This window comes from Periplaneta americana, chromosome 5, assembly GCF_040183065.1.
Source record: "Periplaneta americana isolate PAMFEO1 chromosome 5, P.americana_PAMFEO1_priV1, whole genome shotgun sequence".
Taxonomy (NCBI): Eukaryota; Metazoa; Arthropoda; class Insecta; order Blattodea; family Blattidae; genus Periplaneta; species Periplaneta americana.
This window is the reverse complement of record NC_091121.1, coordinates 46,945,612-46,960,351: the sequence shown is the minus strand read 5'-3', so window position 1 is coordinate 46,960,351 and position 14,740 is coordinate 46,945,612. Positions and strand designations below refer to the sequence as shown.

General features: G+C 37.8%; 1 protein-coding gene across 1 annotated transcript; it reads left to right on the top strand.

Moving 5' to 3' along the window:
• The first annotated feature begins 4,674 nt into the window (after window positions 1-4,674).
• On the top strand, window positions 4,675-14,484 carry LOC138699587 (uncharacterized). Its single transcript, XM_069825592.1, has 4 exons — window positions 4,675-4,756; window positions 7,050-7,165; window positions 9,025-9,139; window positions 10,493-14,484. Exons 1-4 carry the CDS (start codon window positions 4,725-4,727, stop codon window positions 10,548-10,550), a joined length of 321 nt encoding a protein of 106 aa, XP_069681693.1. The 5' UTR covers window positions 4,675-4,724; the 3' UTR covers window positions 10,551-14,484.
• Window positions 14,485-14,740: the final 256 nt, after the last annotated feature.

The window sequence follows — 14,740 nt, the reverse complement described above, 5'->3', positions numbered from 1 at the left end:
TATAATGTCTCATAGTTCGCGTTCACTTTACATTAGTTCATACACAACAAGGATATAGTCCAGTACGGCCATGACCTGACTACAAGGAGACTGACGACGAGTAAATAGTTATTAAAAAAATACATCGAATCCAACTAGGTTTAGAGAATTGAAGATAAATACTTTTTCTTTATTTGGGATTTAGAAAAATTTTAATTATATAGTTTTATTTACAAATAAATGCGTTGGTGGAGAAATTTGGAAGTCATGTTGTGTTTAGATAGCTTGGCTGGTCATATAGTACGTCCGTTCAAATGAGAGCCACTTGGAACGTGCGATTGGACACACTTACCGCAGGGAGCAAGTAGGCACGCGACTCCGAGCAGGTTCCATGTAAACAACGCTGCGTTGCCATCTCTCCCTTCAGAAGACTGTAGTGAACCTTCGTGTGCGTCTTGTAAATACAGAAATAAAACACGAACACCTCCTATTCAAAGTCTGTTCAGTCGCTATTTAAATCAATTACACAAGATTCCAAGCTAGCTTCTAAGGAACTATAATCACTTTCTTTTGTCTTTACATGGTCGATATACTTTACTCAATGCTTTTTATTGTTAATTTGCTATTAAATCACGTACTTCTTGAACAGTTTTATTTCCCAATGCATTTTCTGGCCGGACATTTCTGTTCGTCTTCTTCCGACTAAACGAATTCTATGGCAATGATAGGGGGGCAGTCGTAGTACAACATGGCCGTATTTTGATGATAGTTCGTCAATTACATACACCTTTTTTTGTAATGGCTACGTTTTATCTCTTGTAGCAGATGTAACTTTGTTGTTGGGACTGGCGAGGGCAAAGGGATGTTATTTTCACGTATTAATGACATCTATTGTTGATCTAGTGGTAGGTACAGGATTCACAATACGGGAATGGTATGGGGCATTATCCATAATGATGACAGACGGTTCTTCCAGTCGTTTTAGCAAACATTCCTCAAACCATTCTTCAAAGATTTTAGAATTCATATTCCCACGGTAATCAGCCGGGACATCACACATACTTTGATGGGTAACGAATAATACTCCTGGAATGAAACCTTTTCTTCCCCTCGCATGTAAGATTACTATTCGTGTCCTTTACCTGAAGAAAAAATTGCCATCACAATAACTTGACCCATCTGACCAAAGACACTTTACTCCGTCATGGGTATCATACCATGTATACCTCTTCATAACCCAGTTGTCGATAATACTCTATATTATGTAAATATGAAGAACGCCACATCCGTATTCGTAATGATTCCACTGCTGCTGGTTGAGATCCATGAATTTTATATTTAAACCCCATTGAATGTAATAGTTCCATTAAAGTATTTCTTTAATACTGAAACTCGTATTGGGTAGCTTGTGTTTTATTACTCATTGCATTGAGAAGTTTGACGTTGAAGCTATTTTATTTTTATTTATATTATATGGAACGCAAAAGCCACAATATACATTGACTGTCCTCTGCCTCGTTCTGAGCTAACCGTATTATACTTGCGTGCTCGTCTGAATCCAAATACTAAGTTATATGAACTTGTTCTCGGAGCACTGACTTAGATCTGTCAACAGCGCTGGCGTAACAACAACCAGCCGCGTGCTTCAAGACTAAAACACCTGAAGCCTCCCGCTCAAGGTAGGTGCAAGTGGCTCTCATTTGAGCGGACGTACTATAACTAGAGTTCTGCGTTTGGTTACCTGCGGTCACCAAGCAACCCGCAACAGTGTAGTTGCGTATGGAGAATAGGTCAGTGGCATTGAACCCAGACACAAAGTTCAGATCTAAGGGGCGGAATGCTGCTATTCAGATCTGAGTTCGCGTGTACTGTTCTCCAACCACGAAAAAGTCTCAGGGGAATGAGACGCAGCGGGGTGATGCTGTGAATGAATGTTGATGTCATAAGATCACACACGTGGGTACACGCATCTCCATTGGCTATCTCTCAAAGCACAAACGATAAAATTGATACACATATATTAATTATACTACCGTAGAAGTTGGTAAAGTTAATCAGTGGGTGTATAATCGATCATTTGCGAATTTTATTGAAAATTACATATTTTCTCAGTTACTCGTTAAAATTTTGTTATGCTGACTTCATTGCCTGACATTGCAAATGTAAGCGAGAGGGACAACAAAAAGCCTGCGAATGCCAACAATGGCAACACAGTGTAATTACCGTCGAAGTGAAAATTGTTATTTTTAACTTTTTCTCTTAAATGAAAACAAAGTCTCACAAACTCTAAATTATCATCAGCAATGAAAGGAGACAGGAAGTATACGTAAGTAGGCCTACTTTTCATTGAGATTGTATTCTGAAATAATAGTTTTGCAGTTCGTAAATGTTAGTATTGAAACTGATTATTTTAAGAAAACTTGTACCTTTGTAGGGTTAAGTCGATCATGCCATCGACCTACTCGAAGCAGATAGGACCAGCAGGAGGAATAAATTGTTCACCGAAATACCTCCAACTAACACTTATAAACAGAAAAGTGTCATAGTATAGCTAGTGGGGAAAGAGGAAGACGAAATTATGGCGAATTTCTTGCGTAAGAGAAGCACTGCCAAAGGAACATATTTTGTACACCCCTCTGTACCTGATTATGGGAACAACGTAGTTTCTTAGTGACATGAGGAGGGGAAGATTTCAAATAACATCTGATATAAACCTAAGCAATGTTGAATTGCATTTTAGATTATAATTGAAGGGTGGTATTTCAATGTAAATTTTGAATTCTTAAATCTTTTTTGTTGGTATGTGAAGTATTAAAATGTGTTTTTATGTTTTATAAGTTGGCAGTCATAGTCAGTTTTGTACAGTGGAGACCTATAGGCCTAATTGTATGAAATAGTATGACCACAGTAACAAAAGAAGCACTATATATATATATATATATATATATATATATATATATATATATATATAAACAGGATTTAGATTTTTCGTTATCGTACAATATGTACAAGAAAAAGTTATGTAAAACATTACTTGAAACACATGTTCTGTGTTGGTGAGTTTTTTGAATAAATGAATTGAGCCTATTGGGCCTGCTGTGTAGTGCAGTATATTGAATTTATTAACATGGTGTTGTATTTGCTCTGCAATTTGCCAATTATAGATACGCCTACATTTTGCATTTTTGGCTGTGATGTTTGTAGCCTACTTGGCTCTTTTTGATTTGTTTTTATTTGGTGTTTTTCATTTATATCTGTATCTGTCTTTTTTATTTAGGTGGTATCTATTTTTTTTCCTTCCCTTTTCCATTTTTAATTTGTAATTACACTTTTATCTGTTTTATCTCTTTTTTCGTGTTGTATGCAATATGTTTTTTTTTATCTGTACTGTCTGTTGTAATTGGGGCTTTGCCCTGTTATGGACATAAATAGATAAATAAATATAATGCTATAGGCTTATATTGTAGATTATTATTGTTTTTACACCCCTTATAACAAATAAAATATATGTAATACACTTAATTTGTTTTTTAAAAACATAAACAGTGATCGACTTTACCCCGCAATATTTTAAAATTGATCTTAAACTAAAAATTCAATGGTGATCGACTTTACCCTATTTAAGCAGGTAACTTCGATCACATGTCAAATAAAAAAAACAGTTTTTTATAGATTGCAATTCAATTCTTGTAATGTGCCTTTATAAGTGAAGGATATGACGATCAAATGCTATTTTCTGAGGAACTTCGCTCCATTGCGTAACCTCAATATCATAAAAAATTTCAAAATTTTGATCGACTTTACCCTCTTCTACGGTATCCTAGTTACAAAATTAGATCACGATTAATGTCCTGGTCCTTTAATCCCTCCATACAGGATATAACATATGCAGGAGAGCGCATGCTTTTTAAACTGACGTTAGAACGGTAATATTATCTACTGTTCTCCAACCAGGAGATTAACTGTGAAAAGAATGTGCTTACTATTGCGTCATCTATTGGAGCGAAGTAGATAGATAATATTACCGTTATAACGTCAGTTTAAGAAACATGCACTCTCCTGCATATGTTATTTCCTGTATGGAGGGATTAAAAGACCAGGAAATTAATCGTGATCTAATTTTGTAACTAGGGTAGTATAAATATGTGTGTAACAATTTTATCGTTTGTGCTTTGAGAGATAGCCAATGGAGATGCGTCTACCCACGTGTGTGATCTTATGACATCAACATTCATTCACAGCATCACCCCGCTGCGTCTCATTCCCCTGAGACTTTTTCGTGGTTGGAGAACAGTATCTACTGCGCTCCAATAGATGACGCAAAAGTAAGCACATTCCTTTCACGGTTGATCTCCTGGTTGGAGAACAGTAGTCGTAGGTGAGCAAGCAATGCGCTGTTGCCAAACTAATCAGTATTTCGGCCTACTTTTCTAATTAACTGTGCACTTAACTGCAAAACTCATAATAGAATTTTTGTTTACTTTAATGGATTCTATTGCTCCCTTCAATTTGCATACTTATATCACTTCCACTGAGAAACGAACTTCGAACCCTTTGGTGGGAATCGGGACAACGAGGACAGAAGGAATGTCCGGCGAGTCCGCACCCTTCAGTTTGCACGACAAGAGACCAGGAGACGTCCCTGGGGACCGCAGGTCACGGAACACTGGCCACACCTCAATTGGCGCCAAGTGTCGCATAATGTATTCTGCGTGCCGAGAGTGTAACATACACCCAGGAGCAGCATGACCAGCGACACCAGCGAGAAGTCCATATGGTAAGTTTCTTTTCTCTTAGTTCGCTGTATCAACTACTAGAATATTAGCATCGATGGAATTTGTGATAGCGAGGTGGTGTTTGGCGAGTTGAAGCCGAGAATTCCTCATAGATTACCTGACATTCGCCTTACATTTGAGGAAAACGTCGGAAAAAAATCACCCAGGTAATCAGCTCAAGCGGGATACGAACCCACTCCCGGGCGTAGCTTTGGATCAACAGGTAAACGCGTCTGCCGTCTGAGCTTCGCAGGTGGCTCATGTGGTACCTAGGTTCACGCTTGCAAACACTCGAGAATCATAAATATTGCAATATATTGTCCCTCAAATAAATAAAAAATAGCCTTGTTTTAATTCTATTCTACTCTAAGTACGGTGATCATATTTCCTGCAGTTCAAACTCGGGACAGATGATTAGGTCATGCCCCCAATTTTTTTAATACTCTCTCTCACTGTCCTGTGTGAGTAAGAATTGAAATAAAGTACGCTTAATTCCTGTAATTGCAATCATTTACCTCTAAAGTTAACAATTAAAAATAATGATCATTGGTAGTTTGAATTAAAATAATTAATTACAAAAAAATAGTTTCATTAAAGTTTGTAGAAAGTACCCGTTCCATTTTATTCTATATTTGTCATTGAATTCGTTGAAGATACTACTGACGGTACTTCTCTGACTAATATTTCTTCATGAATTCTTTCTTCTTTTTTAATTTTTTTTACACTTCTCAACAAGAGCCCGAATGATTCAGTTGGATGATCAACAAAGCCTTAACTCAAAAAATTGTAATCGACTATTTCTCGATCCCCATAAATAAATTATTCATCACCATCATCCAAACAAGTATAAGGCCCAATTCCTGTTACGGTCTCAGTGAGTAATTCTCGGTCCACCTTTTTTTTGGACTGTCCAAAGATCTCTTCCACTGGGGACAGTATTCAAGCATGTCTTTTGGAAGTCTATTACGATTCATTCGTTGGACATGGTTTTTCCACTGCAACTGGTACTTGTTTATAAACTGTCAGACTGGTTGTAATTGAAGTTCTTGCATGATATCCTCATTTCTTTTCCAGTCCAAGCGAGTATATCCTAGTGTTGCTATCATTAATTTAATTATTACAACAGTTAATTCCATATCACCACTAAAAACAAACTTATGAGCTATTCCATCTCAAATCGACCGAAATATAGAGAAAATTGACCTTACAATTTCTAAATACAATGAAACTTTTTTGTACGTAAAGAACTGTGATACATTGCTTTGTGCAAAGTTTGAGGCTCCAGAACTTCATAGTGTTTAAATTAAAAATATTTAAATTTATCGTATTTTCATAAAATTAGCAACTTTAAACTGTTGTAGCTCCGAAACCCTTTCACCCAATGATCAAAATCATGGTTTATTTTGATGCTGAGAAATTAAAGTTTATATTGACATATAAACAGATTGTCTTTTTATGGAAATGGAGAAATTTAGATTTTTCCTCATTAAGACGCCTTTACCTAGGAAAAAATATTTTAAAAATATATAGTTAGATTTCGCATTGAAAATACAAATAAACACATATTTTTTACTGATGGTATGTTGATAAGAAAGTATTGAAAATATCAAATAAAGAAAATAAATAGTACGCGCGTGAAGTAACCAGCTGACTGTGAGACAGGAGCTAGCCGAGACAAGCAAGGCCAGGAGACAAACACGTGATGTTTCGTCCAGTAGCGCATAGCTGGGCTAGCTTTATCACAGGTTTTCATAAACACAGGAGTAAAATGACGCCCAACGCTCGCTTATCTTCAGCTCTCGGCCTGTCTTGCGGTACTGCGCCGTTCAAGTCCAGGCGTGTGAAAATAATCTATTTAATACCATCGAAACTTATTGCCATACCACTAAGCAAACAATGCCGAATCCCTCTTAATAATGCAAGATTTTTTCTCAATATTTTTTTACATTTTTACAAATTGGCAAAAAGCCTAAAAGTGAGTAAAATCAGATTATCTGTCTGTGTACAATAAAAATAAGGATTACTTCTTAACATAACCTACCAAATGTCAGCTTCAAAATGAGCTCCCGTTCAATGTTCTGCAGTAATACGAAAACCGTTTGACTTTCGATAGCATATTTTTGAAAATGCACTCTCCTCAGCACCTTGTATAAATAGGGAAAAAATTAGAGTATAAAAAATGCGAGGTTTTTTACTGATCGATTTCATATTATGGAATAGCCCTTATGCATTTGCATATCACTGTGGTTCTAACGGTCTCAATTATGAGCAACTTCATACTGCTTCTTTTTACAGGCTGAGGATTGCTGTACTCCTTGGAATGCCGATAGCAGTGGCGATTATCATAGTGATCATATATTGGTGCTTGAAATTATGGAGGAGGGGGAAAAACAAAAAAGAAGAAGTGGAAGGTAAGGGAAGTAATTAATAAATTAATTGTGTTAGAGGTAATTATCAAATTTTTCCTCGGAGTACAGCTGTTACACCCGTAAAGTCTTTGTACACCCTTCCCCATAGACTCTCTGCTATCAAGTTTACTAAGAGGGTAGCAGGATCGGAAAGTTATGCCTTATACAGGGAATCATTTTATTTTTACTAACATTTTAAATATTAACCTGCTATACCTTTTCATTAATGATTGAGACCCGGAAACACCGTTTGCTACCTCCTTCCACGACTGGAGTTCGATGATACTGGCGTAAAATACAAACAACTCACTTTACTAGGTACAGGAGGGAAGAAAAGTAGTTCATCCATTTACGTAAAGTAGGAAATATCGCGATTTTGAGTGTTATAATTTTCATTAGGTTTTGTTTAATCAAAATACAGTACAGTATTAACAATACGTGTTTTTACTCACGAACTGAGTTATCCATGCGAACGTATTCATTATGCAGTGTATATTATACTGTCTACAGCACATTAGCGTACGATATAGAGAATGAAGTTAAAATGAAAAATAATCATAATATGGATATTTAAACACATTTTTGAAAATGGTGGCAGTTCATTTTGATACAGGCTTCAGTTCTTTTGTGCCTATTATCGCACTGTAGACTATTGCATCTAATTCCATTTACCAGTTTCGTCCTTCATACTTAGTAACTCATGTTGAAATAATTCTGTACCTACTCTATAAAAGAGTACTTTACGTACTGTAAATTCGGTCTTCACTTCTGCCCGCCCGCACAGATAAAATTACTCAGACATGCTATCTACTGTCCGTCCAAGTGGTTATGTCGCAGGATCATAGAAAAGGGGGGGGGGACCGCATGATAGCTAATTACTTAATGATGCCCTTTTATTGAAGTTATTTTAAACAGTTGGATAATATTACGTAGACGTCCAATTAATTCCTAACAGAAATTAATGTTTTCAGAAAAGAGCTAAGATAGCCCAGCCACTAGTCTTTACAGTGGAGCGAGCAGAAGCAGGTGGCGGAAATCGGGATGCGACGTAGGCAAACGGACGACAGTACCTGTGCGAAAATATGATTCAATATTGGTAGTTATCGTCACTGGAGAACGCGAACATATTTCTGGAACGTACTATAATCACTAACTCAGTACTGCGGCCTTGGTTCTGCGTGGAGAAGGGGTGGGAGTGAAGTAGATTCAAAAACTCAGGTACAATAAAAGTTGAAGTAAAAATAAAATGATGTCCCTGTACAATCATCACCTGACAACAGGAAGCCAGAAGATAGCGCAGGAACTCACTAGATTTCAGAGGATGACATAAACGACATCGAAAGTAGTAAATCAGATAAAATAACACCACAAATTAAATATTAACACAGTGAAGTTGTTATTTATTTTAAATAACTTAATGGTTATTCAGTGAATTACTAAAACGTCTTATTAGCAACAATGACTGGTGAACAGACCCAGTGACGTAAGAAATCTATGTGCAGCATTAATTTTAATAATTAATTAAAATCAGTTTCATTTTGTAAGATCAAACAGTTTACGGAATTGGTCCAATCTACGAATAAGAGCACAAATGAAATAAGAATATTTATGATGCATGTATTAAAAGCGCCGTTTTATATTTTGAGTACATATATGCAGGGTGATTCACGAGGATTTACCGTCCCTTGCGAAGCTTATTTCCGAAGACATTCTGAGCAAAAAGTGTCATATAAACATAGGCTATAAAGTCTCCAAAAAAAGAAGAAATAGTCTTTATATTTAATTGACATTAATAATTTTGCGAATTAACTCGCCGAAATGAATGATTTTCACCTCAGATGTGCTAAATATTCTTCTTGCAGATCCTGTCTTCACGACACCAATGATGGCAGAGGAAAACGCTGATTTAAAATTTTTGGAAGCTTCAGGACACAGCACGCATACTTCAAGAAGTATTTCCCCTTCTTCAGACAACAGGTAAGTAAGGGGACCTCGTTTATTTAAGAGGAAGGAAAACACTAGGCAATAGCTCCTTCATAATTTTGTTTCCTCACAGACTATTTCTCTCTCATGTTAAACTTTGTTTTTAGTCCTTTCTTTCCATCCTAACTACGAGTATCTAGCTTCTTTCACAGAAGAATTTATTATTTGACAAGATTAAATTAAACTACCGGCACTATTTCTAATCTTTCTCCTTTTCTGACTTTATTCCTTTCTTTCAAGCTTCTTATCTCTCTGTCTCTACCTTTCTGCCCTCTCTCTATCTTTCTGTCCCCTCTCTACTTTTCTGTTCTATCTTCACCTTTCTGTCCCCTCTCTACCTTTCTGCCCCACTCTACCTTTCTGTTCTATCTCTACCTTTCTGCTCCCTCTCTACCTTTCTGTTCTATCTCTACCTTTCTATCCTCTCTCTACCTTTCTGCTCCCTCTCTACCTTTCTACCCCCTCTCTACCTTTCTGCCCCCTCTCTACCTTTCTGCTCCCTTTCTACCTTTCTGTTCTATCTCTACCTTTCTGCCCCTTATCTGATTTTCTGCTCCGTCTCTACCTTTCTACCCCCTCTCTACCTTCCTGCCCCCTATATACCTTTCTGCTCCCTCTCTACCTTTCTGTTCTATCTCTATCTTTCTATCCCCTCTCTACCTTTCTGCCCCTTCTCTACCTTTCTGTTCTATCTCTACCTTTCTGTCCCCTCTCTACCTTTCTGTCCCTTATCTATTTTCCTGCCCCCTCTCTACCTTTCTGCTCCCTCTCTACATTTCTACCCCCTCTCTACCTTTATGCCCCCTCTCTACCCTTCTGCTCCCTCTCTACCTTCCTACTGCCTGTCTACCTTTCTGCCCCCTCTCTACCTTTCTGTCCCCTCCCTTTCTTCCTTTTCTATCTCTACCTTTCCGCTCCATGTATCTTTCTGCCATCTCTTTAACTTTCTGCCCTCGCTCTAACTTTCTGTCTTCTGTCTACCTTTCTGCCACCTCTCTATCCTCCCGCCTCTGCCTTTCCTTTCCTTACAATCCTTCTACCTTCCTCTGCTTGCATTGCTATGTTTCTTTTTCCTTCCTTCGAATGTTTCTTCTTTTCTTCTTTTTACATTTCGATTATAAGATTACTTTCATAAATATACATTTCTTCACATTTTCAGATTCTGTACTGTCAAATTCCGTGGTATAACCACGACCAAATGTAACGTGTTGCAATTGACAATAAATAGGCAAATGAAAGTGAAGAAGCCGTAATTTGAGGCTGTTTTAAAGTCACAGAATTAGTTAACAGTAGCCTATTGCTTCTCCCCGACTCTCTAGCTAAATTAATTTTCTTTCTATTTACTAGACAGGTCTCGTCGGCACATACAATTTCACACGAGGTTACGTACCAGCCTAGAATATAGAATCAACGCTACAGATGGGCCACATGAAACGTGCCGTCAACGCATGAACAGCTAGCTGGAAGAGATTCCACGCCGGTTTACAACAGGAGTGCTGAAGAAGTAGAGTGAAATCACAATTAAATTGGGAACTAAGATTCATACACGTGATTCGTATACAGCTAGAAGTCTCACCACAGTCTAGTAGGCCTATATACAGTCACGAAGCTCAAAACGTAGTAAATATACATCCATAGATAGTTGCTAACCACTAGGATCGCTAATATCTCCTCATTACAGACAATGCGAAATAGTACCGGCACAGTCAATTGTTCCTAGCACCCTCAAAACTCAAGCTTCGTGACTGTATATACTAGACTGTGGTTTCACTCAGTCGTCAATATAATATAGGTGGCAATGTTATATAAGGGGCCTTCTGTACTATGTCTTTGATATTGTGCATATCTTCCTTAAGGAATATGAATACAACCCCAACATAATAGACAACATCATAAAAAAAAAACTAAACGCAAACAAGAAAACGCAACACAAACACAAGAACAGAACAAATACATCACACTAACATACGAAAACAAGAACATTTACAAGACTGCATCATTTTTCAAGAAACTAAACTACAACATTACCTAAAAACACAAAACACACTACAAAAACATATTAACACACAGACAAGACACACAAATAAAGCAAATAAGTGTATACAAACTAATATGCAATGCAAATCTAGTCTTTCAGGTAAAGCTCCATGTAAAACAGATTTGAATAATTTCAAGGAAAAAATTGTTCTGGGGCCGGGTATCGATCCCGGGACCTCTGGTTGAACGTACCAGCGCTCTGCCAACTGAGCTACCCGGGAACTCCACCGGACACCGTCTCAACTTCTCCCTTTATATCCACACAACTCGCGTGGGCTGACGAACCGCCAGAGACCCACATCGAGTGCACACAATCTCTGTGTGACTTGGAATTGTGGTTTTCTGTTAGCGTACACAGTGACGTATATATTATGCAAATCTAGTCTTTCAGGTAAAGCTCCCTGTAAAGCAGATTTGAATAATTTCAAGGGGAAAATTGTTCCGGGGCCGGGTATCGATCCCGGGACCTCTGGTTGAACGTACCAGCGCTCTGCCAACTGAGCTACCTGGGAACTCCACCCGACACCGTCTCAACAACGATTTCTATAGGCTATCGGTCAGACTGGGAGATCATTTCAAACATGTTACAAAGAACATATCAAAGCCATAACCAAACGACACAACAATTCAACCTAGGCAGAACACATCACAAATTCCAATCACAACTACAGCAACATAGACACTGACATGAAAACACTACATATCCAGCCAAAAAACCAGAAACTTGACACTCTAGAACAGCGGTCGGCATTTCATGCGGCAGCTTACGTCATACTTTTGCAGGGGCAGTTCCAGTAGTAGTTGTAACTGGCGATCAGCATGTCTGTTTCCAAATCATTAAACGTAAAGAGTGCAGCGAAAAGAATATTTGTTGGAGAATGGAAAGAGAAATTCTTTTGTTGTGCACAGGAAGAAAAGTAATATATACCGGTATATGTTTGTTATGTTCTAAACTACTTAAAGGGTTTCATAATACCACCATAAACGGGCATTACACAAAATTCCATTGTCACGTGTACTTTGTCATATTATTAATACTGATTAAGCAAACAGCGTTGCCGAATATCATTTTTTGATATTATAATAATAATCCGTGGCTCTACAGCTCGTGAAGGGCCTAGACCGACCAGCCGGCTGCTGGCCTCACGCCCACATGCTGAACCAGAGGTGGACGATCATCCAACCAGAATGGAGGTATCGTGTGGTTAGCACGATGATCCCCCCAGTCGTTATAGCTGGTATTCGCAACCGGATTTCGCTACCTATCGTAGCTCCCCAAGTGCATCACGATGCTGGGTGGGCACCGGTCCCATACACTGGCCGAAATTTCATGAGAAAATTTCTTCCCCCATGAGGAATCGAACCAGCGCGCATTCCGTAATGCGAGTCCTAGGCGGAATGCCTTAGACCGCGACGCCACGGTGCGGGACTTTTTTGATATTAGCCTATAAAATTTTAAACCTTTGCAAAGAAGCCTAAATAAGGGAAAATTGCTCAGATTTTAAAATTTTCCGAAAATTCACTAGACTACAATTCAAAATATCTACTCCGTAGGTAATTTTGTGCTAGGTTTATTTCAATGTTCGGTTCTCGACATACATATGTGAGCTTTTTTTTTCTCTTAAAAAAATGAGACCTTTAAATGTTCCCATGGACGGACTAACATTTATTTGAGCAATTGAAGCGGTGAGATCAATAACCATTCAAGTCCATTTACACAAGTTTCGAGAAAAAAAAAATTATTTCTTTACCTAATTATTATTTTTTGCACATAATATTTCCAGTTGTTTTCGAGATCAAGACAAAGTAGTATACCAACTTTTAAAGTCGTAACACTTGTGGACATATAAAAAATTTAATTTCAAATTTGCAAAAAATAAATTGCCAGAAGTGGACTTGAATGGTTATTGATCTCACCGCTTCAATTACAAATTGCAGCTTATGATGGAGAACCAGATTTCACAGTACTTCGGTTAATTATTTCCAGACTCTACGGGCAAGGTTCAGCCCTCTCCTCTCCCCCTCCCAGCCTACTGCTTTCTACCACCAAAGTCTTGCAAGGCGGGCTGCGTTTCATATAACGTCATCTACATTGACGTTTTACCGACGACTGCTCTAGAAAAATATGAAATTTACAGACATACAAAAACACACCCCTGACACAACCTGAACACTCAACTCAATTTCAAAACACACACTCTTTTCGACACAATCATGAACGCACTCCACCACAGCAGGAAACCAGAAGATAGTGCAGGATCTTCACTAAGCTTCGAACAATGAAGAATACCACTTCGAGACTAGTCAGCCAGTTAAAATACCTCATTGATTAAAGTTCTCGTTAACACTTTGTTAAAAACATAAAATTTACTCTGTCACACGTTAAAAGTGTTAAAATTGTTAAAAAGGTATTTACCTTCGACAGACGGCCCGTTTCGACGCTATTTGTCGTCGTCTTCAGTGTCTCTTGAACCACTGCTGATTTTGGCTCTGCGATGTGCAGTTGTCGATGGTAGGGGTGGGGGTGTGTTGCTCCTATGGTGGGGGTTGGCTGTCTGTATGCTATGACGTACTATGACGTCAAACAATGTGTGCGTATTGAACTGTAGTTGCGTATTAAGTATGTATTGTGGGTGTGCTATACATACTTAATACGTAACTACAGTTCAATACGCACACATTGTTTGACGTCATAGTACGTCATAGCATACAGACAGCCAACCCCCACCATAGGAGCAACACACCCCCACCCCTACCATCGACAACTGCACATCGCAGAGCCAAAATCAGCAGTGGTTCAAGAGACACTGAAGACGACGACAAATAGCGTCGAAACGGGCCGTCTGTCGAAGGTAAATACCTTTTAAACAATTTTAACACTTTTAACATGTGACAGAGTAAATTTTATGTTTTTAAAATACCTCATATTAACACAGTAAAGAAGATACAAAGTTAATCAGTACTTTTGTTATTTTCTGGTTAGGTAGAAGACTAACGCAAATCATAATGTGTCAGTCGGCTTTGAGCACTCCTGCCTAAATCACTGAAGAATAAGAAGAAAAAGGCTGCCATTTATGTGTAGTTTATCAAGAACATAGGCATGACTAACATGCATGCTACTAATTTCTTTAAAAGACTCTCTTGTAACATATGGTTGATATATTAATATAGATTATTATCATATCAATTTAATTTCTAGATAAGAAGTTAGGAACTGAGCGAAGCTGAGTGCCGTGTATGTGTGTTGAATTATGTTGTTTCAATATTATATTTTGGTAAATATAATTCCGTAGCATTCATTATGACTTTCTTCTCCTTTTAATTATACGGAGCATAAAGGGAACGATGCTTAAGAAGCCTTATGCAGAAAACCGGAATTTAACCCTTAAATTGGCAAAACTTTATTTCTCACACTAGTTTATTAAATCTTGTCGGACTGTAAAGAAAACAACTATCGCAATGTACATATTTTATATGTTGCACAATAGTATAGTATTGTGAAATTTTAATTTGTGCGAGATCGTGCGTATTTGCTTGTTTTCCGCACAGAACCAATAC

Coding starts and splice junctions, on each gene's coding strand:
- LOC138699587 (XM_069825592.1), top strand. CDS start 4,725: ATGACCAGCGACACCAGCGAGAAGTCCATATG. Junction 7,166..9,024: donor CAAAAAAGAAGAAGTGGAAG/GTAAGGGAAGTA, acceptor TTCTTCTTGCAG/ATCCTGTCTTCACGACACCA. Junction 9,140..10,492: donor TCCCCTTCTTCAGACAACAG/GTAAGTAAGGGG, acceptor TCTATTTACTAG/ACAGGTCTCGTCGGCACATA.